Source organism: Dipodomys spectabilis, unplaced genomic scaffold (assembly GCF_019054845.1).
Source record: "Dipodomys spectabilis isolate Male_0828 unplaced genomic scaffold, ASM1905484v1 ptg000297l, whole genome shotgun sequence".
Lineage (NCBI taxonomy): Eukaryota > Metazoa > Chordata > Mammalia > Rodentia > Heteromyidae > Dipodomys > Dipodomys spectabilis.
The window spans coordinates 1,764,530-1,790,237 of record NW_024870974.1 but is presented as its reverse complement, the minus strand read 5'-3'; the positions used below and the strand labels follow the sequence as shown (position 1 = coordinate 1,790,237).

Below are 25,708 nucleotides of genomic sequence, written 5' to 3'. Positions count from 1 at the left end.
TTCTTCTTACATACATATATATTTATAATTTAGATCTAACTTCCACATAATGAGAGAAAATATGCCTCTTTTGTCTCTCTAAGCCTGACTTAATTTTTTCCAGATTCATCCATTTCCCAGCAAATGACATAATCTTCCTGATGAGTAAAATTCCATTTTGTGTGTGTGTGTGTGTGTGTGTGTCACATTTTCTTAAGAAATTGCTTTCTGAAATGTTCCTAGCTAAACCAAAACTCTTGAGACTGAGTCATTTAGATAAAAAGGCTAATTATCTTGTCCTAGGACAAGCTGCTACAACTCCCAGCAGCAGAGCTAGGTAGTAGCTAAGAGTGTTTTGCACTGAGAAACTGGCAGACAGCGTAAGTAGTTTGCATTGAATCTACATTGGCTGAGGGTAAGACACCACGACCAGGTGGTGAGTGGTGATGGAATTAAAGTGGACAGTTCAGTGTACAGTCAGGAACAGAGAAGTCTTATTAGCAGCAGCTAATGGAGAATCATTCCCTTACTCCATCCTCTAGCTCCTGTAATTAAATTTAGTATAATGCAGAATTTTTTTTGTTTGTTGGTTGGTCTTGGGGCTTGAACTCTGGACCTGAACACAGTCCCTGAGCTCTTCAGCTCAAGACTAGCACTCTACCACTTGAGCCACAATGCCACTTCCAGTTTTCTGGTGGTTAATTGGAGATAAGAGTCTCCAGGACTTTCCTGCCCCAGCTGCCTTTCAACCATGATCCTCAGATCTCAGCCTCCTGAGTAGCTAGGATTACAGGCGTAAGCCACCAGCACCCGGCAGATTTTTTTAAATCACTGGGATATTACAAGTTGCTATAGAAATCTCTCCTGCCTCTCCATGTCCATGAAATAAACCATACAAAATAGAAATTTACTTCTTAGGCTTAGTGATGTTGATTAAAATCTTTTGAAAGTATCTTTATAGTGTACAAATGGGTTATTTATTAACTCTAAGCTATGTTCACTTTTATCCCTACCACTTCACTTCCTTTGGATTTTTTTTTTTTTTGTCGGTTGTGGGGCTTGAACTCTGGGCCTGGGCGCTGTCCCTCAGCTCTTCAGCTCAAGGCGAGCGCTCTACCACTTGAGCTACAGCGCCACTTTCGGTTTTCTGCTGGTTTATTGGAGATAGGAGTCTCACAGTCTCTCCTGCCTGGGCTGGCTTTGAACCGTGATCTTCAGATCTCAGCCTCCTGAGTAGCTAGGATTACAGGCGTGAGCCACCAGCGCCCGGCTTTCCTTTAGATTTTTCAAACACTGTATTCCAAAGCTAGGAAGTAGGTGAATCCGTGTTCAAGCAGTGGTTATACTTTGAGGTGCTTTTCCGCTACTAGGATTTTTTTCCTGTGTGTGACTGTGTGTGTGTACACATACACATGCTAGCAATAGGGCTTGATCCCAGGGCCTCATGCTCTTGCAATTTTTTTCCTCTCAAAGCTGGTGCTGTACCACTTGAGCCCACTCCACTTCTGACTTTTTGCTGATTAATTGGAGATAAGGGTCCCAACAGCTTTCCTACCTAGGCTGGCTTCAAACCACAGTCCTCAGATCCCATCCTCCTGAGGAGGATTATAGGCATGAGTCATTATAGCCAGTGAAAAGCTGATTTTGTTTATCTTACAGGCAATACTGGAATTTGAACTCAGGGCCTCACACTTGCTAAATGAGTACGTATCTATCTCTTGAGCCATGTTTCCAGCTTGGTTACTATAGTTTCTTACTGGAACTGTAATTCTCTTGATCTTAGTTTCCAGAGTAGTTAGGATCACAAGTGTGAGACCCCCCCCCCCAAACCCCCCTCCCTTGCCCTGCAAGAGCGTGGGTGGGTTGGTAATTTTCTGTGGGTTGGAAAGTGATCCTAATAATTTTAAAGCAAAGACATGTTTTCACATTGTTTTCTTTCAGATGGCAATGCTCTTCCAGCTTCAACTTTAATGGATGTTTTACTCATGGAGGATTTTAAGCTTATCATTAACAAAGTAGCATATGAAGTACAATGTCCTAAGAAAGGTAAGAAATGCAGCTCTCCAACTGTGTTAACTTTCGTGTTTAGCTGCAGGGCTTTTGCAGGGCCCAAAGCAGGTGTAGTTGAGACCTGATCACAGAAGTATTCCACAATGCCCCTTTTCTCCTGCTGGAAGCAGGAGGGAGGTTTCTCTTAGTTTTTGTTTTTTACTTCTTTTAGAGTTCATTTTGCTAAATATTATCTTATATGATCAGAGGCACATAAGCATTGAGCTTTTGTGTTCTTCTAAGAGTAATATCCCCTCCTTTGGTCTTACTGTGTGTGAATCCTAGGGTCTTATATTTAACTATCATGTTCCAATGTATATTGGACCTAGCTTCCACATATAAGAGAAAACAGGTGCTGTTTGTCTCTCTGAGCCTAATGGCTTACTTTGCTTAAAATGATTTGTTCTAGGTCCATCTATTTTCCTGCAAATGATATAATATTCTTTCTAATGGCTGTGTGAAGTTCCATAGGTCTCATATTTTTTGTGCTCTATATAGTTTTTGTTTTTGTTTTTTTTTTGTCGGTCGTGGGGCTTGAACTCTGGGCCTGGGCGTTGTCCCTCAGCTGTTCAACTCAAGGCGAGCGCTCTACCACTTGAGCTACAGCGCCACTTCCAAGTCTCATATTTTTTGTATCCATCCATTGTAGGGTATCTGGGCTGTTTCTCTTAGTTTTTTGTTGTTGTTAGTGGTGGGGTTTTTTTTTTTTATTTTATTTTTACCATGAACACTTTTAGCAGTAAAATTCACAAAACTGGTTGGGAATGTGGCTTAGTGGTAGAGTGCTTGCCTAGCATGCATGAAGCCCTGGGTTCAACTCCTCAGTACCACATACCCAGAAAAAGCTAGAAGTGGTGCTGTGAATCAAGTGTTAGGTAGAGTGCTAGCTTTGAACAAAAGAAGCTCAGGGAAGATGCCCAGGCCTTGAGTTCAAGCATCAGGACTGGCAAAATAAAATAAATTCAAAACTGAGTGCTAATGGCTCATGCTTGTAGTCCTAGCTACTCAGGAGGCTGAGGTCTGAGGTTCATGGAGTTAAAGCAAAACAAACTTGAATTGCCACATTGAGGATCCTAGTTCCTTGTGAAGTTCAAGTGTTCCTGTTCGCATAGCAACCTTGCAGGTAGCTGCTGAGGGTATCTGTTCCAGTAAGTGGCAGTGCTCTGTAGCTACTGTTCTCTTCATTTGAGGAGGATGTAGTTTGCCTTCGGATCTTATTTCTCTTATAGGTCTGAGCTAGGTTTTCCAGTTCTCTCAGCTTTTTGTTGGATGTCAGGATATACTAAGGACTTCTAAGCTCCTTGGGGGTACCACATTAGAAACTGGAAGCCCTAGCTTCAATTTGAAGCTAGGCTTATGCATTCTAATCTGAAAACCTTAAATCTGAAATGTTCCAAAATTCAACTTTCTGAAAACTCCACACCTGACCTCTTACGATTTGTTGAAGGCAAACTAGAACGAATGCTATGGGGGCTGGGGATTGTAACTCAGGGATTAGGGTACGCACCTAGTTTATACAATGTCCTGGGTTCATTCCTAACCACTGCAAAACCAACCAGCCAAAAAATATATAGGGACAGAAAAGGGGGTGAAGGTAAAGTCGATCTGCTTAATGGCAGATTAAAAGATAAAAAAATAGCTGGGCTATGGTTGAGATCTGAGGATCACATCTGTAATGCCGGCTACTCAGGAGGCTGAGATCTGAGGATTGCAGTTTGAAGCCAGTCTGGACAGGAAAGTCTGTGAGACTCTTAACTCCAATTAAGCACCAAAAGCCAGAAGTAGAGCTGTGACTCAAATGATAATGTGTTATTAGCCTTGAGGAAAAAAAAAAACCTCAGGGACAGAGCCCAGGCCCTAAGTTGAAGACCCAGGACCAGCACCAAACAAACAAAAACAGAAAAAAGAAATCCAAGCCAGTAAGATTGTACAGTAAGATTGTGCAGATGCCATTTCCAGGCTGTAAGGATCTAAAGTATATGGGGTTTTTTTTATAAGAGAAGGGAGATCTTTGGCACTTTGTGCCATAATTTTAGGCAGAACAGGTCAAAGAGTTTACTTTTCCATTGCTTACAGCTCAAAATCCTGTGCCCAAGTGGCTTGGTATAGGGGTGAGGGTAGAATACAATTAGAACAGCATATATGAATTACTTTTCAGATCTACATTCTGTTGTGACTCCCTTGTTAAAAGAACCTACAAGTTCAGACCTTTTTTTTTTTTTTAAGTCCGTTGTAGGGCTTGAACTCGGCCAGCTCTTCAGCTCAAGGCGAGCACTCTACCATTTGAGCCACAGCACCACTTCCAGTTTTCTGGTGGTTCACTGGAGATAAGAGTCTCATGGACTTTCCTGCCCAGGCTGGCTTTGAACTGTGATCCTCAGATTTCAGCCTCCCGAGTAGTTAGGTATACAGGCCTGAGCCACTGGCACCCTGCTCAGACTACTCTTCAAATGTGTTTTACCTTTATTTTTGTGTCTGTATACGCTCCACTGTCTCCTATGAATCCTGAAATAATTGTTGGAAAGATGGAGCTAGCTGAGCTAGGATTCACTCAGATCTGAGGTTAAACAAGCTCAGGAGTCACTCAGATCTGAGGTTAAACGAGGAGAAATGGCCTGCCTTCTGGTCAACAGACACTCCCTTAATTTTCTCCCTTATCTACTGTGAAAGCAACAGCACTCAGAAAAGACAAGGCTAACACCGAGTCTTAAGCTTGTTGCCATAACTAATCACTACAAATTGTCGTCATGGGCTCAGGAGCAGAGGCCAGGATCATCCCCAGTGCATCCCCAGGATGCACTGGCGAGACAGGTACAGGAACTCTGATCGTGTTCTGCCTCCCCTGGAGAAGGCAGTGTGGTGACTGCACCTGCATCCCTGCTCTTTCCTCAGAAAAACCCGGTCATGAGCACGTGGCAGAGCTGGAAGACGTGAAATTTCTGGTCCACAGGCTGTTCACGGTCTTGCACTTAGAAGAGTTTCAGAAGAAGAGGGAGCACCATTTGTTGGAGAAAATCGACCTCCTGCAGGAGCAGCTGCGGCCTCTGGAGCAGGTGGGGCAGCTTCACAGTTGGGCCATTTTGAAAGTCATGTTTCCCCGAGGACTCCTCACCTGAGCTGTTCCATGCCGTTCCCCCTCGCATCCTGCCACGTCTGCGAGTTCAGTTCCCATGAGGACGTGGGGCGGCAGGGAAATGGACCGCACACAGGGAGAGCTTAACTCACGTGAACTCAGGGGGTCTGAACCCAGAGCTGAGGGCATCTCTGTAAATGAGAAGCCCGGCAGGGATGCGGCAGGGAGTCATAGCTCACAGCGCAGGCTCTGCTCCCGAGAATTGGGGCTAGAAAGTTGCTCCAGTTACTATGACCCCACACCTGTGAGTAATTCTGTGTCAATTCTTACCTTTTCCTTTGCTAGGCAGAGCTTCCCTGTTACCATAGGATATCCTGATAGCATGTGATCGTCTCTTACTGTTAAGACAGAACCAGTGGCTCATGTCTATAATCCTAGCTATTCAGGAGGCTCAGATCTGAGGACCATGGTTCAAAGCTAGCCCAGGCAGGAAAGTTCTCTTGAGACTCTTATCTCCAGTTAACCACTCAAGCACAAAGAGCTCAGGGACAGTGCCCAGGCCCTGAGTTCAAGCCCCATGATTGACAAAAACAGGAGGCTGGGGACGGGAGAGATGGGATCTACAAGTGGTACTGTTGGGTCAAAGAAAATAGGCCTGTGATTCCAGTTCTCCAAGAATGACTTCTGAGTTGCTCATTAGGTACTTTTCTATAGTATTTAGGGTGTTACTAAGATTTTTCCAATAAACTGATTTGGAAATGAGTAAGCAGATTGTTTTTCTATATGCCTGATCTCTTTAAGCAACATTTTGAACCAAAGTACAACTTTGGCTAAACCACAATGTGCACTGGTTCAAACGCTGCTTTTCTTCTTGCCCAAGTTGGTGTGCTTGTAACTTGAATTAATGGCTCTTCCTACCCCAGGTGAAAGCTAGTATCGAAGCTCAGTCGGAAGCCAGAACCAGCAGCCTCCTGTGGGCTGGCTTAGCGCTGCTCTCCGTGCAGGGTGGGGCTCTGGCCTGGCTCACCTGGTGGGTGTACTCCTGGGATATCATGGAACCGGTCACATACTTCCTCACATTTGCGAATTCCATGGTCTTTTTTGCATACTTTATAACCACGCGACAGGTGAGTAGTTGGCAAAACCGGTAAGTGAGAATATCTTTGTAAAGTCCACTTTATCCAAGTCAAGTGAGAAGCAATAAACCTTTTGATTTAGTTACTGCTGGCTGAGTTTTCATGAAGTTGGTACCTTATTATTGTTGTCTATAAGGCTGAAGAGTTTTTACAGCACAGGGAAATCATATATAACTTAGATGGGTGAATCCATTTGTGGCAAATTTGTCATGTTTATGTTCTGTTTCATTATTCTAAGTAACATCAAAAGCCAGGTGTCTCACACAGAAAATTCTAGCTCTTCATGAAGTTGAGATCAGTGTTTGAAACCTGGCACTGAAATCCAAGAGATTTTTACCTCCAATTAACCAGAAAAAATACAAAATAAAAAAAGATAAACAGAAGTGGAGACATGGCTTGAATGGTAATGCTACCACAAAAAAAAAAAACCCAATGAGTGTGAGGCTGAGTTCAAGCCCCACTACTGGGGTGCACACGTGCATGTGTGCGTGTACACACACACACACACACAACAATTTAACATTGAATTTGTGTTGCAAAACACCCTGTAACTTTAGCTCATGGATGTTTTGCCAGAAGAACCGTCATTTTTTTCTTTTCTTTCCATTATGTACAATTTTCTTAGCTCAGCTTGCTTGCTCTTAGGAGTCGCTGATCTCAGAGAAAACTCATGATCAACCTGTGCTGGCTTCTGCTCCGTGGATTGCCTTTCTCAGGCATTCAAACCCTGTTGGATTCTTTTCTTGTTTTAGAATTATACTTATACATCCATGAGGAGTAGGCAGTTTCTTCAGTTCTTCCACAAGAAATCACAACAGAAGCATTTTGATGTGGAGAAGTACAACAGGTTGAAAGAAGACCTGGCGAAGGTATCTTCCTGCGAACACATCTTACGCTGGTTTTGTCTGGAACCAGAGCTTGGTGTGGGGAAATAAGGCAAAGGCTGGATCGTCTTGAAAGGTTTAAGCCTTGTATTTGTGTGTTTGGGGATTATTGAGCAAAGTGGATGACATACCTCATAGTAGTTTCATAGCCTATTCTTACCATCTTTTGTACTCTGATACCACCATAGCTTTTTTTGGGGTGTCAGGGGGGAGAGTGTTCCAGGGTTTGTTTTTGGTGGTATTGGGGTTTAAACACAGGGTGTCACACTTGCTAGATGGCTGCTCTACCTCTTTTTTTGTTGTTGTTGGTTGTGGAGCTTGAATTCTGGGCCTGGGCACTGTCCCTCAGCTCTTCAGCTCAGGACAAGTGCTCTACCACTTGAGCCACAGTGCCACTTCTGGTTTTCTAGTGGTTATTGGATATAAGAGTCTCATGGACTTTCCTGCCCAAGCTGGCTTTGAACCACGATTCTCAGATCTCAGCCTTCTGAGTAGCTAGGATTATAGGCATGAGCCACCAGCGCCTGGCTTCGCTCTACCTCTTGAGCCACACTTCCAGCCCTTTTTGCATTGCTTGTTTTTTTTTTCGGGTCCGGTGGTGGGGCCTGAACTCTGGGCCTGGGCGGCTGTCCCTCAGCTCTTCAGCTCAAGGCTAGCATTCTAGGCATGCAAGGCAAGCACTCTACCACTGAGCCATCTTCCCAGCCCCTGCATTGCTTGTTTTTGAGATAGGTCATTGCTCTATGCAAAGGCTCATGCTTCCTTGGGTATGAGCCACCACACCCCTCCCCATCCCAGAGGCTCCTACACTTTCAATGTGTACACAAGTATCTCTACTTGTGATAGTAAGATGCATGTTTTCAATAGAAACCTGTTTCTAAGCAAATACAAAGTAGAATTTTAGGAATGCAAACCCTGCGGTGGTGGATTTTAAACTTACTTGGTATTCCTCTCAGATGAGGAAATGTGTTCTTAGCACCACTCACCCAGCTGTGTGCACTAGTAGGAAGTGAGGGGTCCGTGAAATGACCCATGGAATGGGTGTAGCTTCAAGTCCATCAAGTGTCTTTTTTTTTTTTAAGGCAACTTCTGACCTTTCCACACATTTTGTTCAGATTATTTCTCAACATGGAACACAATTTTAATTCTTAGGGTTTTTTGAGGCAGAGTGCCACCATGGCTTTGAACTTGAAATCCTCAGTCTCCAATGTGCTGGGATTATAGGTGTACACTACCACACTTAGCTTCCTTTTTCTTAAAAAATTTTGGTTTAAGAAAAAAAATAGCTGGGCGCCAGTGCTCACATCTGTAATCCCAGCTATTCAGGAGGCTGAGATCTGAGGATCATGGCTTAAAGCCAGCCAGGGCAGGAAAGTCCAGGAGACTCTTATCTCCAATTAACTACTAGAAAACAAGAAGTAGTGCTGTGGCTCAAATGGTAGAGCACTACCCTTGAGCTGAAGAGCTCAGGGACAGAGTCCAGGCCCAGCTCCACAACCAACCAAAAAAAAAAAAAAAATACCCCATGGCTGTGAATGTGGCTTAGTGCAGAGTGCTTGCCTAGCATGCATGAAGCCCTGAGTTCTATTCCTCAGTACCACATAAACAGAAAAAGCCAGAAGTAGCACTGTGGCTCAAGTGGTAGAATGCTAACCTTGAGCAAAAGAAGCTCAGGGACAGTGCCCAGGCCTTGAGTTCAAGCCCCAGGACTGGCAAACTACAAAACAAACAAAAACCTAGGGAAACAGAGGTAGGTAGCTTGAGTGGTATAGTGTCAGTGTTGGGGGGTGAGGGGCAATACTACCCCTCCCTGAAATTAAAGACATACATAATTGTTGCCTAGGAAACCAGTAATTATACTTTGTAGATTCTCTTAAGGAATGTTATTTCACAGGGTGTTATCTTCAGTCTGTGCACTTTTTTCAAGGCAATCAACTAACTAGAAAAAAGGAAGCAGGTAATTTATGAGATCAAGAATATGAGCTGTTCTGGGTGTTGGTGGCTCACACCTGTAATCCTAGCTACTCAAGAAGCTGAGACCTGAGGATCATGGTTCAAAGCCAGCCTGGGCAGGAAAGCTTGTGAAACTTTATTTTTTGTCGGCTGTGGGGCTTGAACTCAGGGCTTGGGCACTGTCCCTGAGCCTCTTTGTGCTCAAGGCTAGTGCTCTACCACTTGAGCCATAGTGCCACTTCCAGGTTTTGAGTCTCACAGGGACTTTTCTGCCTGGGCTGCTTTGGAACCATGATCCTAAGATCTCAGTCTCCTGAACAGCTACCATTACAGGAGTGAGCCACCAGTGCCTGGCTTTTGAGATTCTTTCTCTCTAGTTAACCACCAGAAAACTCAAGTGGTGCTATGGCTAAGAGTGGTAGAGTGCTTAGCTTTGGGCAAAAGAGCTCAAAGACTGTGCCCAGGCCTTGAGTTCAAGCCTCACAACAAAAAACCAAAATTATATATATACATTGAGCTGAAGAAGCAAAATGTAAGGATAAGAGTGCTTGCTAGGGCCTCAATACAGTAAAAAAAAATAACCATACAAAATTAATTTGGGGGGCTGGGAAGGTGGCTCAGTGGTAGAGCACTTGCCTTGCATGCATGAGGTCCTGGGTTCGATTCCTCAGCACCACATAAGCAAAAAGAAAAAAGCCGGAAGTGGCACTATGGCTCAAGTGGTAGAGCGCTAGCCTTGAGCTGAAGAGCTGAGGGACAGTGCCCAGGCCCAGAGTTCAGGCCCCACGACTGGACCGCCCCCCCCCCCAAAAAAAAATTTAATTTTGGCATTTGCCCCTTATTCTGTCAGATTACAATGCCTTTTCTTTTTCCCACAACAGGCTACAGAATCCCTGGACCGGGTCCGCCATGCCCTCTATTGGAGAATTCATTGAATCCTTGCCTTTTTAAGCATCATTGGATTTCTCCTGTATGTATTCATCTGTAACTTAAAAATAAGACATGTGGGGGTTTCATAGGTGAGTTAATAAATCTGGAGAAACAGAAGTCTTGTGAGAAGTTCTCACGTGAGGCTCCTGGTTTACAGGCTTGCCTGACTTCCATGTTACACAGGGTCTGTGGGCTCCATCCAAGCAGTGCCTGCTGCCTAGACTTCCCCCCAGCCAGTCCCTCGCCAAAATGCCATGCTGGGAAGTGATTTGGAACAATCCTTTGTTAATTTAAAAAAAAAAAATGCAGTAATTGTGTAGTTGGCTCTTGATGCTAACAGATTCCTAAGAATTACTACATACTATATTTTATCAGAATGCCATAAAACTGTTTTTTGGTCTGCTCTCGGGGCCTAGGCGCTGTCCCTGAGCTGTTCGGCTCAAGGCTCTCGCTCTACCTCAACACCACTTCCGGTTTTATTGGAGAGCAGAGTCTCACAGACTTTGGGCCTGGCTTTGAACCATGATCCTCAGATCTCATCCTCCTGAGATCTCATCCTCCTGAGTAGCTAGGATTACAGGTGTGAGCCACCAGCCAGCTTGTACATTAATTTTTAAAGTATAAAGAGTCATATAGCCTGGCACCGGTGCCTCATGCCTGTAATCCTAGGTACTCAGGAGGCTAAGATCTGAGGATCACAGTTCGAAGCCAGCCCATGCAGAAAAGTGAGACTCTAATTTCCAATTAACCACTCAAAAACTGGAAGTGGTGCTGTGGTTCAAGTGGTCAAACACTAGTCTTGAGCACAAAATTGTTCAGGGACTGCACAAAAAAAAGTCATTCTATGAATCATTTTGTATATGAGACAGTAATAGTAAAACATTTGACCCAGAAAAACAAGTCCACCATAAATAACATGAGCAAGAATATGAATTACAAAATTCATAAAACAATTTCCAACAGGAATTAAATTTATAAACATGATTTCTCAATATCTTAAAGGAATCATTCTTAGGCTGTGAAACTGTTGAAAAACATTATAAATTCTACATATAAAATGGAAGTTCTATCAGGCATATATCTACTGTTTATATTTGCAGTTTACTAAAAATGCTTATAGATCGGTATGTACAGTATTTCCTGAGGACTTCATTTCAAACCCTTTTGCCATGTCCATGAACTATTTTTTTATTTTTAAAAGGCACTTCTCTGCTAGGCATTAAACTCTGACCCAGAAACATTTTAAATCGCTAGACCATATACAGTTCAACCTAGGTAGAAAAGGTAAATATGAATATAGATAAAACAGCCTCTACTTCCTAGCTTTTGGGGAGGAAATGAAGCTTCTTTGTTAGCATGGAGGCAAAGCACGGCACCTGCTTCTTGCCGATGGCACTTAGGTCCTTGCAGAAGTCCACTCGGCGCTGAGATACCTTCCTGTTCACCAGGGTGAGGAGCTCGGTGAACTCTAAGGAGGAGCCGTATTTTCCCAGCATCTCGCACAAGTCCTGAATGTACCAGGAGCCATTCAGAGTTTCTCGGTGAGAGTAGTACCCTAAAACAGGAGAAGGAGAGAGGCAAACTAGTTTTCTTTCAGTTCCTAACGACAGAGGAACACCATTCTCATTCATCTCTGTACAAGTCCAAGTTCTCAAAGATCCCTGGAAAAGACTAAGATGTGTCCATGAAGGAACTTAAATTTCCTCTATTTCTGAGAGAAAAGTCTGAAGATGGGAATTTTCAGGGAGTGTGACAAGGCTAGAGCTTAGCTAGAAGACATTCTTTTATCAAAACATTTCTCAACAAGGTGTCCTGTGACTACCATGTCTCGGAATTGACAGCAGTGGTAGCATTTAAATATTGTTACTTAGTCAAGAGTTTGCAGAAATGATTTTTTCCTATACTTTTTTATTTTGTGCCTATCCTCAGGGTCTGGGCAGTGTGCCTGAGTTTTTGTTGTGCTCAAGGCTAGCACTCTACAACTTGAACCACAACTCCACTTCTGGATTTTAGGTGGTTAATTAGAGATAAGTCTCACAGACTTTCCTGCCCAGGCTAGCTTTGAACTGTGATTCTCAGATCTCAGTCTCCTGAGTAGCTAGGATTGGCATGAGCCACTGGCATCTGACTTTTTTCTTTTTCTATACTTTTATCTCTGTGCCATCTGATCAAAGAAAGCTCTTCTACATCTTGGACTTGTTGGGATGTGGTGATTCAATCTCAAAAAACCTGACCCAGCTCACTCCTAGGGGAAGTCAGGAGCGGCCATGACAGTCTTACTGCAGGAAACACCCACTCACCTTCAGCAACGGAGTAGCACATGAGGAAGTCGGCTCCAGCTGGCAGTGTGTACACAGAGGCTGCATCGACCTCTGTTATGTTGTTGTCTAGCCGGTCTGTCTGATGGTCCACCACATCCAAAGGAATGACAGGCACATCATGCTGGTTTCCCCGGCATGCCTGTAAGAGGAGGAAGACATTTCTTTGCTTACTGTTTCTTCCCACTGTGTATCACATGTGGAATTCAGTTCAACCTGTATCAATATCAGAGGAAACAAGATAAGTAAATAGTACATTAGTCCAGGAATGGTGACACATGCCTGTACCAACTACTGGGGAGATGGAGGTAAGAATGAATGAAAGGCCAACCCAGGGAAGAAAGGTAGTAAGAGGCTGTCTCAAAACTCAAAAGGGGCTGGGAATGTAGCTTAGTGGTACAGTGCTTACCTAGCATGCATGAAGCCCTGGGTTTGATTCCTCAGTAACACATAAACAGAAAAGGCAGGAAGTGGTGCTGTGGCTCAAAGTGATAGAATACTAGCCTTGAGCAAAAGAAGCTCAGAGACAGTGCCCAGGCCCTGAGTTCAAGCCCCAGAACTGGCAAACAAAAACAAAAACTCAAAGGGGGTCAGATGCCAGTGGCTCACGCCTGTAATCCTGGCCACTCAGGAGGCTGAGATCTATCTCAGAATCGCAGTTTGCAGCCAGCCAGGGCAGGAAAGTCCTGAGACTCTTGTCTCCAGTTAATCACAGAAAAAGCCAGAAGGGGCATTGTGGTTCAAGTGGTAGAAAGCTAGCCTTGAGCAAAAGGAGCTCAGAGACAGCCCCTAAGCTGAGTTCAAGCCCCTGGACCGGCCAAAAAAACCCCAAAACAAAACACCTCAAAATGGGTGAGGGGTGGAACACTTACCTAGCATGCATGCACAAGGGTCTGGGTTCATTCTGCAGTACCACAAAACAAAATCCAGAAAGCATTCAGCTGACAAGGGACGAATAGCTGTTTCCTTATTTTCTTTTAGTTAATAATTAAAAAAAAAATTGGTATTTCCAAACACACAAACTATGTTGAAAAGTATTCAGTAGAGAAGGAGAAACCCACTGTGTTTTCAGAATTTCTTTATTTTTTTTGGGTCCAGTCGTGGGGCCTGAACTCTGGGCCTGGGCGCTGTCCCTCAGCTCTTCAGCTCAAGGCTAGCGCTCTACCACTTGAGCCACAGCGCCACTTCCGGCTTTTTTCTTTTTGCTTATGGGGTGCTGAGGAATCGAACCCATGGCCTCAGGCATGCAAGGCAAGCACTCTACCACTGAGCCACCTTCCCAGACCCATGTTTTCAGAATTTCTGATGTTATTAATCATACCACAGCACTGGGAGTTACTCTGTGTTAAAAGCTATAGTATTCACGTAAGTATTTTTCATCAGGCAATAGTTCAGATGTCAAGATGACATTGCCTGGCCTGAGACAGCCTTCAGTGTGCCTTTCTCCTCTGGGTCCTGCTTTGAAGGAAGGTTCTAGGTTTGTATGCACTAATTCTGGCCCACTATCATTAAACGTGTGTGTGTGTGTTTGTGTGTGTGTGTGTGTGTGTGTGCTAGGTTTGTATGCACTAATTCTGGCCCACTATCATTAAATGTGTGTGTGTGTGTGTGTTGATCAAATCCAGAGCATTTCACACTTGTGAAAGCACTAAAAGCTCTTAGTGCTAAACTAAATCTTCAACCCAAAATTCTACTCCTGAGTATTAACAGGCTGAACTGTGTCCTGCCTGTAAAGAGACACACACCAAGGCCCTAGCCCCGGCCCCTTCAACGGGAATTAAGATAGCATGTAGTCAGAAGGCTCGATGCAGAAGCTACACAGTATGACACAGGTGTTCTAATGAAGGAGGAGGAGACGAAGGACATGCACAAAGAGAGACCATGTGACAGGAGAAGGACATCTGGTCTGGGAGGCCATGGAGAGGCGTCAGAAGCAGCCAGCCCTGCCAGCACCCTCTCAGGCTCAGAGCCTCCAGGACGGAGACAACAAAAGTCCCGTCTCTTACATTCTGCACTCCTTTCCGCAAGCTTCATGTAACTTGGGTAAACTCAGCTACTGCTGTGACTCACATAGACCAGCCATTTCCTGATTACTTCCTATTTCTCCAGCCCGCCAGGACTCCTACCTTAGGTTCTAGACTTCCATAGCCAGCTCCCCAGAACATGGGATATTCCATGAAGTAGTCCAAACCAGAAATCTTACCTGGTTTTTTGTTTCGTTTTTGCCAGTCCTGGGGCTTTGAACTCAGGGCCTGGGCACTGTTTAGGCTCTAGGCTAGCACTTTGCCACTTGAGCCACAGCACCACTCCCAGCTTTTTCTGTTTATGTAGTGCTGAAGAATTGAACCCAAGGCTTCAAGCATGCTGTTCGTATAGCTGTTTTGCATGGCCACCCCGTACCACAACTTTAGGGCAGAATGTGGTACAATTTCATTCCCTCAGGCCACTAATGGAAGCACACAATGCAGCACTGGGGCTCCCTTTTGTTTGAAATCCCTATTGAACTGAAGGAAAGCAAAGGAAGAGGTGACATCGTCTGAGAAGAACTGTACTAACTTACCTGACGTATGGAATTATAACGCTTCTGTACAACTCCTTAATAATAAAAGAAGTTAAGGAAGAAAAAGATCTCTATTGAGATGCCAAATGATCTTATACCAAAAAGTATATTCCTAATATACTTAGTGAGATACTTTGGGCAGTTGGGCAGGCAGGCAGGCAGCTGTCTTGCTTTTAGAAGTATGGGCAGGGTATGCCCAAACTAGTCTCTGTCTACATTTCCAATGTGGCATGCTCTCCACAGACCACAACTGAGTCTGACCAAGCTGCCTTGCATGGTCCTCTTTCATGACATCTTCCCGTTCCCATGGCTACCTCCACACCCAGCCCAGCTAGACAGCAGCTCCTGGGTTTGTTCCTGTCATTGCAAAGGTCAATCCAGATGCTACTGTTCCAGATGCAACTCAGATTGGCCAGGTTTCACAAAGAGCCTTTCTAATTGCTGGAGAAAGTTATGGTGGAAATAGATTTCGAAGCTTTATCATCAGAAGTACCAAACCATGCATTTTGATAATTATGATCAGTCTTACCTGAATGATAAAGATCTTGGGTTTTCCAACCAAGCTCTGACATTTGTCTCCTTTGAACAAGCCAGTTAGTGTCTGAATCTCAATCTTGGCATCAAAAGCATAAATGTGATTGCCTTCGCCGTGGCTCAGGAAAACACACAAAAAGCAGTCAGCATCAGCGTGGCTTGAGGTTGATACTAGGCAGGTCCCCATATGAGCACATAGAAATGAACACAAGATGCTTGTTATCTACAGAGAAATTCCATCTACTAACGCTAGAACAGATACATTCCTATGGTGTGGTAGCTCTTGTTACCCTTCAAGACACACGTAACATCTGCCCAGAACACAACTTTTTAAAATCTTTTAACAAACTCTTTCTGAACTTTAAAAATCTGCATCATTAAAGCTCAAAGCACTACCCCTGAGCAAAAAAACCAAGCAAGAGCATGCGGCCCTGAGTTCAAGCCCCAGTACAGGCACATGCATGCACATACACAAAAAAGATCCAAGTAAGTTGGCAATAAATTGTCTCAACTTTCATAAAGCAGACTGGAAAGACCCAGATGATATCACTAAACAACTCCAAATGCCTCCATAGTATATCTACACACCCAGAGCGTCAGAGTGTCAAGACTGGGCTCCAAAGCTCTAACTAAAGTTCAAAATAATTATGTAGATAACAATAGCCCATTAGCAGCTGATTTGAAAATCCAGGGCATGCAGCACTGATAAGTTATCAGAATGCCTCCTACAAAGTGATGTTGCAAAAATTAAGATACATGTAAATATACTGTGAACATGAGGCCAGCCTGAGCTACTTAGTCAGACCTTACTAAAGGCAAAACCAAATGTAGAAGCCATTTCACCCCTATCTAGAATAACAGACTCTAAACTAGTGGCATGGTAATAAACTTTGCAGACATATACTTGCCAGCATCTCTAGAGCTGGTGGGTAATCCAAAAAGAGGGACAGGACCAGGACCTGCAAACCTGAGCTTATGATACTTTGGTTTTGTCATGCAATGAATAATAATTTGTGCCTGTCTTTATGGATACCACAAGTACTCAATCCCATCAGAGCAAGATGAACTATTTAACGACTTACCCTCATGAATTTTGAGCAGAAGTTCTTCTGCTTTAAGATCATTAAAGCATTTCACTTCAAATCCTAGATCTGAAAACCTGGTGATGATACATTAAATGAAATACTATCTTAGGACTTTTTCCAAGTTGTAAAATAGCGAACAGCTACACACATTTATGTCATATTATATGTCTGCTTTTTTTAGAGGCCCTTCCCTCCCCTCTAAAAAAAAGAATGTGATGGTTTTCCTTGATCATCCACAGTAGAATTTAACCCCAATGAGAGCAATTTAATTCGCAAATATGTTAATGACAATGCAGAGCTTATTCAGGTTGAACAGAATGGGAGGGAAGCTAGTTCAGGCAAGTTCTGAAGCAAGGCCCCAATATGAGTTGTGTGCTAGTTTGTGGGCCTAGGCACGTGACATTCCTGCACCCCCAATGCATACAGACCTTATGGTATATGTGTGTGGAGGTGGGGGGTGCGAGGGGGATGTAGGGCCCCTGACCTGTTACCAGTGACACTGGCAAGTTCAGATCAGCTCAGTGTATCGGTCATCTTTCACATGCAGAAGCAAGCACTACCTGCGAATCAGGTTGTCCCTGTCTGCACAAGTGCCCCTCCGGTCCGGCAGAGTCAAGTGCCAAAAGAATTTCTCATGATTGAAGATTAGGGCAATTCCTCTCCTCTTGTGGTCCATCTTGTATTTTTCTTCTGGATCAAACATTTCCCTATGGATCAAAGATTTAAAAAAAACAATTGTTAAGTCATATTGAACAATGAGCCTCTCCACACCCAAGGTACATGTACCATGCAGGTCTGTGGCTTCCCCCAGGTTGAGGCAGACATGCACGCTGGGGCTGGGCAGATAAGGGACCCGGGTGATTAACATGCTGGATGGCATATCTCTCCCTTGAGTTCCCATCATATCTGGGGCACTCCACAGGGATCTTTCCTCCTCCTGCCCAGGATCCAGTGACCAAGATCTATAGCTTAGCAGGGTGCAAGCTCTATAGCACTAGGCCATGTTCTGTTATTTATTAAACACCATCCCAGGTCTAGACAACCAGGGGCAGCAACTAAGCAATCTAGAAATCAGTTCCCCACATGCTGAAATTGGCAGACTCCATTCTCTTCTCAAGCTCCCATTCTTGCTGGAGTTCTACAAGATGTTCATGACCAGCAAATGACCTGTATTAGAAAGGAATACACTTTACCTTCTGTAAAAGGCATCTGTTTCTGTCATGTTTTGTTCCTCACCTATTTAATAAGAATGATAAAAAAAGATTGACTTTGGTTAGTTGACTTTGTGACTTAAACTAGTAAAATACAGCAGAGAGCTCCCTTCCCCCTCCGTTCTCTGTATGACCCTTGGAATCTCTGTATGACCCTTGGAAATGGAAGGAAGCTGCTCAAGAACCAATGGATGAAAGCTCAGTGCTTCCCCCAGCATCTGCTACATGGAAGTGGAGAAAATACTACACCAACACAGCCACCGCAAAACATGCCCAAGACTGTGGAGTGGGAATGAAACAAGCAATTGCTTTGCTATGTAGAAATTGAGTCACCAGAGAAACTGAATCCAGGTTGTGGCTAACACCTGAGGTTTACACACAAGAGAATTCTGGGTGGAGGAAAGGAAGAGCCAGTCTTGCAAAAGGATCAGAACTTGAGTCTCCCCACTAACACATACAATGTGGCCCATCTACTGTTTTACTGTTCAGACTTTGCTTGTAGCCTTCCCTCCTCTCCACCCTTGATCTGCAAATGTATAAACATCTTCCCACCTCTGGTCCCAAATGAAAACCGAGTTCTGGCCTAAACCAGTTAAAGTAGGCTCAGAACTGTATTCTACCCATTCCCATGTTATCACAATCTCATTGTACAAATATGGTTCAGATGGTCCTGGAGATTGCCTAAGCGCACGCGTAAAGGGGTTCTTGAGATGTATTATAATTCAGCTTCATGTTATCCACTATGGGTTGGCTGGGTCTGGAGAGAGACTTTGTGCCAAGCCCCCTAAATGTCATAGCTTGGGCCACTGGAGAAATGGTTTTCAACTTCTTGGAGACCACCCACTAACACCTTTAGAAGTGCGTTCTAATACATGGTACTATGCTAAAGAGTCTTGGCTATCACTTCTACATTTCACATCTTGAGTGAAATTCTCTCCTGGGACACAAGACCTGAGAACAGCACTGACCTTCTGGTAGCCATAGCAACCCTCCACCTCATCGCCTCTATAATTCCCCACAGGCAGGCCAGGCTGCAGTCCCTGCACAGCTGACACCTGTAGAGACTTCCCCTCCTGCCACATTCAAATGCTGTCCAGGTCTCTCCTCATCTTGTATCCAATTATACAGTAACCAACTAAGCCAGAGAGAGCTGAGTCAGGAAAAAAACAAAACCATTACCTATGACACTGCTCCCCTATCCCGACCCTCTTGTGTGGCTGGAAAGGGGGTGCAGGTGCCAGACTTGACAGTTCACCTCCTCTAGCATTGTGGAACCATTCACCACCAAGCCTAAGGAGGCACAAAGTGACCTGAAAGATGCTATGTCACACACCCCACCACCAAAGAACTCCAGGGTCAAAGGGTAAAGGCAGTGGAGGTGTATCCTTTACTGGGTCTTCAAATCTGTTCTTCATATTCTCTGAGAGATCTGAAGGACTTTCTGGCTACGGCAGTTTAAGGTGGGAATTCAGTTATCTCTAATTTTCTTCCCGCTTGGTCAAGAACTATGGATTTCATTTTCATGCTGGTAATGGAGCAAGATCTAGGCATTGTCCCTTAGCTTTTTTGCTGAAGGCTAGCATTCTACCATGTGAGCTTCACTTCTTGCTTTTTGGTGGTTAATGGAAGGTAAGAGTCACAGGGGCTTTCTTGCTCAGGCTGGCTGTGAACCACAATCCTTAGATCAGATACCTAATAGCAAGGATTATAGGCATGAGACACTGGCAACAAACTTTCTTTTGTTATGAATGCTGCAGACCTAGAAAGAAAGGGCTCTGGAAACAACTTGGTTCTGATCCAAGGTCTGATCCTCCCTATAATATAGAATTGCATCCTATATCTGTAGCAGCAATTTATGGCTAGGAGCAAAGGCCATTCCAGAGTACTAAGTCAGCACCGAAAGCCATGGAGACAGATCTCAGAAACAAAGTTCCAAACACCTTTGAATTTGATCAATTTACCCAGACTGCAGAAAAAGAATGCAACCCATGACCACCCTGAGGTACTTCGAAGTGCTAAGCAGACAACCTTCCAAGAACATACTTAACAAATAAGTGTTATTGCACAGCTGAGTAACAAAGAAAACCCAAACCTGAAACTATAAACAGCTTTGTTTGACATGGAGAAACTATTTTGGAGGGGGCCAGTTCTCACTGTATAGCCCAGGCTAGCCTCAAACTTGACATCTTCCCACCTCAGCAACCTGAGCAGCTGGGGCTGCAGGCACAGCCACCACACTGGAAAATATAATTTTAATGAATTTACAAATTTCTTCTGTAACGAAACATGAGTTTTTATCACCACTTGGTTCCACCCCACCCCACTGGTGCTAGTCCTGCTGTCCCTAAATTGTTCTGTGTGTGTGTGTGTCTTGTTTAAAACTCTCATTGTTTTTCCCGTATAATAATTTAATAATCTTGGGCTGGGAAGGTGGCTCAGTGGTAGAGCACATGCCTTGCATTGCCTGAGGCCCTGGGTTCGATTCCTCAGCACCACATAAGCAGAAAAAAAGCCGGAAGTGGCACTGTGGCTCAAGTGGTGGAGCACTAGCCTTGAGCTGAAGAGCTGAGGGACAGCGCCCAGGCCCAGAGTTCAGGCCCCATGACCAGCCCCCCCTCCCAAAAAAAATTTCATAATCTCTCAGATAAGGCTACAGCTACCACTTTCGATACTTTATAGCCCAGTGGCAGTTCCAGAGCTAAGGCGCAGCGATAGTGGGCCACACCTGTCCAAGTTCGGCGCTGTGGATGGAGCTGGGACTGAAGTCTGAGCCACCTGTAGATTAGAAAGTCTCTGCAGCCCTACCTCCTTTCCACACTGCCATATTCTCGGCCAACCATCTGTTCAGTAAGCCACGTCGAGTCTAGAACACAAGAGGGTGTGAGGAAAGCAAAGGAAGCAGGCGAGGAAAGGAATGGAACCCATGGACGTGGCCCGGCTTCCCAGATCCCAGCACGGCGGCAGAGGGATGGCCACTGGCCCCCGTCCTGTGGTCCAGCAAGGCCACTCCCCGCACAACCTCGGGGCCTCCTGTAACGCTGGAGAAAGGCCAGGGATCTGAAACCAAGGCACCGACTGCAGGCTTGGCGTTGCTCACGTGTGCCAGGAAGCCTCGGCCCTGCTCCTGGCGGGCCGGCCTTGCGCCCTCCGCCGCCAGGAACGACCGCCTTTGCCGGGCCTTCGCGGGGCCGGCGGGCCGCGGCCCGAGTCCCGAGCGAAGCCGGCGGGAGGAGGGAGCGCGCGGCCTTTAAAGTTTAAATGGCCCGGCCGCGGGAGGACACAGGCGGCAGGGCCCCGCCCGCCCCGCCGCCCCCGCCGCTGCCAGGCCCCCGGCTCCCAGGGCTGCTCCGGCCTCGGGCTCCCAGGGCTGCTCCGGCCCCCACACCCGGACGCTTCCGCCCAGGACCCGCAAAGTAGGGGACCTCCGCCGCGGCACCCCGTGCGCGCGCCCCGTAGACAGGCGCACGCGCTCCAGCCTGCGCGCCCGGCGCCCCCTCCTACCTGCAGGGCGAGGGCCGGGTGACCCCAGGCCGAGCTCAGTCATTGCTCACCGCCCACGATTCCCGCAACGCCCGCCGCCGCAGCTGCTGCGGTGCGAACCAGGGTTCTGCACAGGCCGCGCTCCTTCCTGGACGGCCTACCTCGCGCGAAGCCACGCCCCCAGACACGCCCCCTGTACATCGCTGCTTCCTCCATAGCCTTCCTCCCGCTAGGCCACGCCCCACGAGCATCGCTGTTTCCTCCCGCGAGGCCACGCCCCCAAACACGCCCCCTGTACACCGCGGCTTCCTCCACGGCCTTCCTCCCGCGAGGCCACGCCCTGGCCACGCCCCCTGAGCACCGCCGCTTCCTCCCGCGAGGCCACGCCCCCTCCGTTGCCCCTGGCGCTCTCCCCTCCAGCCTCTAGTGCCCAGTGCCTGGAGCCCCGGGGGGAAACGCCAGGACCAAGAGCTGGCATCTTCAGAGCACTGCCTGGGACTCCCCACAGCTCTCTCTCCCCCAGGGAGTAGCGTTGTTTTCCTGCTTTCTTCTCTGCAGCGCTCACTCCAGAGCCAGCTCGGAAACAGAACTTGCAGTAACATTGTAGAAAGAAAAAATAAATAAATGTTGTCTGTACCGAGGCGTGGGGCGGAAAGAAACGAGAGCCAGCTCCTGGATCTTCCCATCTGGCTTGCCGAAGTATTGCTAGTTTGGAGGAATATGGGGAAAATGGAAGAACTGCAAGAGTCTACAGATGCTGGCTTTTAGGCAGAGCACACGTTCTCTCTCACCCATTAAATGCCACGCAAACAACGTGCTTTTCTGGTGCCTTGGAGCAGCTGTGTTGAATATAACTTTCAGCTTCTTTGGTTGGCTATTCTCAAATTTGCTTCCCCCGACAATTCCTTCAGATTGGATGAAAAGGTCACTCTTCCTCCCCCCCCTCCAATATCTGGACCTTTAAAAATTTTAAAAATAAACAACACCTGGTGCTGGTGGCTCATGCCTTTTATCCTAGCTACTAAAGAGGATGAGATCTGGAGGATCCTCCATAGAAACCAGCTAGGACCGAAAACTCTGAGGCTTCTATTTCCAAAATAAAAAGCAGGACTGGAGGCATGGCAGAAGTGGTAGAATGTTAACTGAACAAGAAACCCAAGTAAGTAGACAGTCCTGAGTTCAAACTTCTAGTATTACAAAGAAAAATACACATAAAAATAATACAAAAAGGCCAAGTTGGCTAAGTGTCTTGAGTGCTAGCAGCTCTTGATACTAGCCAGTTACCTGCTCCTAGTACAACCAGCTCAGCCTGCTCTATTCTAGACAGAGATCATGGGTACTCAAAATTTAAAAAAAAAAAAAAAGATATGAAAGGGCTTTATTAGGACTTAATGCTGCAGCATTAGGAGTGGTACATGGAAGGACCAGTGAAGGGTAAGGAGAGAATTTTTGTTTTGGGGCTGGTCCTGGAACTTGAACTCAGGACCTGGGAGCTGTCCCTGAGCTTTTCTGCTCAAGGCTAGCGTTCCAACACATTGAGCCACAGCTCCACTTCTCGTTTTCTGGAGGTTAATTGGACATAGGGTCTCATGGACTTTTCTGCCCAGGCTGGCTTTGAACTGAGGCTCTCAGATCTCAGACCCTAGAATAGCTAGGATTACAGGTGCGAGCCACCAGCGCCTGACTTAGAGTTGATTTTATAGACAAAAAGGGTAAGCTCAGGAATTAAGTCTGCCACACACTATACCTGGCAGCCATATCGTTCTGCTGGTCTGTGCAGTGTGGGCCTCCTCTTCTGTTTCAAAGGCGCCATTTCTAATACATTAAAATAAATACAAGGGATATTCAAGAATAGGGAGAACAGGTTGTGCCCCGCTCTTACTTTAGACTGTATACAATGGTAGCTTCCAAATTATTCATTGCCCTGAGTGATTCTATTTTACAAAACAGCAGTTTGCTTCTTTGTGTGTACATGCGCATGCATGCACGTGTTGGTAACTTGGCTTGAACCCAGAGCCACTTGAATCATGCCTGCAGTCCAGCATTTGGGTGGTTAACTGGAGATGAGTCTTGAAGACTTTTCTGCTTCAGCTGGCCTCAAACCTTGATCCTTCAGATCTCAGCCTCCTGTGTAGCTAGGATGACAGGCCCGCAGTTTGTATCATTTTGAGTGTAAATGCTGAGGCAGAATGACTTGGCATTTTGTTTGTGCAAATAACCACAACCTGTGCAGCAAGTACATATCACTGATAACTTGTTTCTGTAAATCAAAGATCACCACCTTTGAACTTATCAAGCGAAGTCATGTGACCATATCAAATTTATATTGGAAGGACCAGGTCCACAAACTTAGAACACACCAGACCCTCTCAGCTGAATCATATAAAGGAAAGATTGATAGAAAATGACTTACACTGAAAGCACTTACCTTTTCCCCCAAGGGCCATATATTAGAACTACTGAATCATCTCCCCTCCCCTTCCCCCTGAAGAAAAGCACCCCATGGTCTTGGAAGAGAGCCTGATGAAGTTCTGATGCCTGGAGGACACAGATGCTGTTGAAATCTTGAAACTCCTCAGTCAAATATCGCTCACCCGCCCCCCTCCATCTCATCCGGCCTCCATCCATACCTACCGACTTCGCTTTTTCTGCTTTATATTTAAAACTCCAGTTGTAAGGGAGCGCAACATTTCCCCTTCCGCTAGGATGGAGGAGACTTGGCCACCCTTCCCATGCCTGTTGGGCTGTTGAATTCGCCCTTTCTGCTTTTTCTTCTCTTACATGCACAGCTGCCAGGCTCCCAACTCTGACAGCCGCCTGTTTAAGGCAACTCACTGGACTTGCAATCCATCCAAATCCAGCAGCCCTGGAAACCTGTACCCTGAATCAGCTGAGGTTACCATCACTACGCTTTGGTATCATCAGGCCTCACAACTGTGAGAGGTTTTTCTTTTTTTCTCTCGAGTCCTGGGGCTTGAACTCAAGGCTTGGGCAATGTCCCTAAGTTTCTTTTGCTCAAGGCTAGAGCTCTACCATTTGATCCACAGTGCCACTTCTTTTCTGTTTATGTGGTACTGAGGAATCAAATCCAGAACTTCATGCATGCTAGGCAAACACTCTACCACAAAGCCACTTTCCCAGCCCTGTAAAGAGTTTCTTAGGTCAATATCTAATCATCTGAAGGTCGTTTATTTGCTTCCTATCAGCAATCTGCTCTTGCCTACAAGGCTTCTGAACTCTATAGTCACTTTAATCCCGTGACTGAGATTTAATATTAGTGATTAAGATTGGAATAGAAAAGCTGTGGACAACCAAGCAAAATCAGTAGCACTTGACAAATGAATGCCAACTAAATTGATACAGCATGTGAATTTGATTGTCAGGTTTTGAAATTGTGGAAAGACACAGCTCATTCACTTGTTGCTTTTTACGCCAGTTCTGGAGCTTGAACTCAGGGTCTGGGTGCTGTCCATGAGCATTTTTGCTCAAGGCAAGGACTCTACCACTCTCTACTTCCAGCTTTTTGAGGTTAAAAGAGCATTAGACTTTGCTGCCTCAAATGGCTTCAAACTATGATCCTCAGATCTTAACCTTCTGAGTAGCCAGGATTACAGGCATGAGCCATCAGCACCTATTAGTATTTGTGCTAGTGCTTGAACTCAAGTCCTGTATCTCTTGGCCTTTGTGCTCACAACGAGTGCTCTACTGCTTAAGTCATATCTACAGCTCAAGTTTTTTGGTGGTTAATTGGAGATCAGAGTCACAGATTCGTCTGCTTGGCTTTGAACCAAGATCCTCAGATCTGCCTCCTTAGTAGTTAGGATTATAAGTGTAAGCCATTGCACCAGTCCATTTTTTTGTTTGCTCTTGTCAGTCATGGGGCTTGAACTCTGGGCCTGGGCGCTATCCCTGAGCTCTTCAGCTCAAGGCTAGCACTCTCCCACTTGAGCCACAACAACACTTCTGGTTTTCTGAGTGGTTTATTGGAGATAAGAGTCTCACAGACTTTCTTGCATGGGCTAGCTTTGAACTGCGATCCTCAGATATCAGCCTCCTGAATAGCTAGGATTACAGGCATGAGCCACCAGTGGCCGGCACCAGTTCATTTTTTATATAGTTTGCTCACTATATTTTCTGGGAGAAAAAATAAAGTCTAACTTAACACTTTGTCCTGCATGTATTCATGTATAAAAGAAGGGGTTTAATTCAAATGAAGTCATCTGTTCATTTCCTGATGTGCACAAAATGCTGTATCCTTTCTAGAAAAAGTCTATGCTCGTGTGAGCATGCTGCCTTCAGTGATTATCTAGGGTAGCAGCACAAGCTATCTCCTTCCCCTTTAAGACTGCCTCCCAGCTGCCAGTCATTCTGTCTGTAATTCCAACATGGTCTATCAAGTGCGCCCTTCTGTGGCGGTTACACAGCACTCTGGACGGTGCTTGCCCTGTGGAAAGCACACAAACAGTGGTTATTTGTTTTATTACCACCGTCTCCTGTTAGCTAGGTGAAAGCAGAC

General features: G+C 45.5%; 2 protein-coding genes across 3 annotated transcripts in view; one reads left to right on the top strand and one right to left on the bottom strand.

Annotated features, from left to right (window-relative positions):
• Mcub (mitochondrial calcium uniporter dominant negative subunit beta) overlaps positions 1-10,137 on the top strand; it is a 38,823-nt gene extending 28,686 nt beyond the window's left edge. Inside the window, exons 5-9 of the mRNA XM_042701588.1 lie at positions 1,921-2,025; positions 4,921-5,081; positions 6,025-6,228; positions 6,990-7,106; positions 9,956-10,137. Of these exons, the coding sequence (XP_042557522.1) occupies positions 1,921-2,025; positions 4,921-5,081; positions 6,025-6,228; positions 6,990-7,106; positions 9,956-10,009 (641 nt within the window). The 3' untranslated portion in view covers positions 10,010-10,137. The remainder of the gene's footprint in view (positions 1-1,920; positions 2,026-4,920; positions 5,082-6,024; positions 6,229-6,989; positions 7,107-9,955) is intronic.
• Positions 10,138-10,847: 710 nt separating this feature from the next.
• Positions 10,848-21,358, bottom strand: Casp6 (caspase 6). Of its 2 annotated transcripts, XM_042701753.1 has the most exons (8): positions 21,214-21,319; positions 20,518-20,575; positions 17,695-17,737; positions 17,062-17,208; positions 16,499-16,575; positions 15,412-15,587; positions 12,305-12,464; positions 10,848-11,559 (listed from the first exon to the last, which is right to left on the bottom strand). In XM_042701753.1, the coding sequence occupies exons 2-8, from the start codon at positions 20,534-20,536 to the stop codon at positions 11,324-11,326; spliced, it is 858 nt and encodes a 285-aa protein (XP_042557687.1). In that variant the 5' UTR covers positions 20,537-20,575; positions 21,214-21,319; the 3' UTR covers positions 10,848-11,323. The 2 variants fall into 2 exon arrangements, with proteins under 2 accessions (XP_042557687.1, XP_042557686.1); XM_042701752.1 differs by lacking the exon at positions 20,518-20,575 and having other exon boundaries at positions 21,214-21,358.
• Between the last annotated feature and the right edge of the window lie 4,350 nt (positions 21,359-25,708).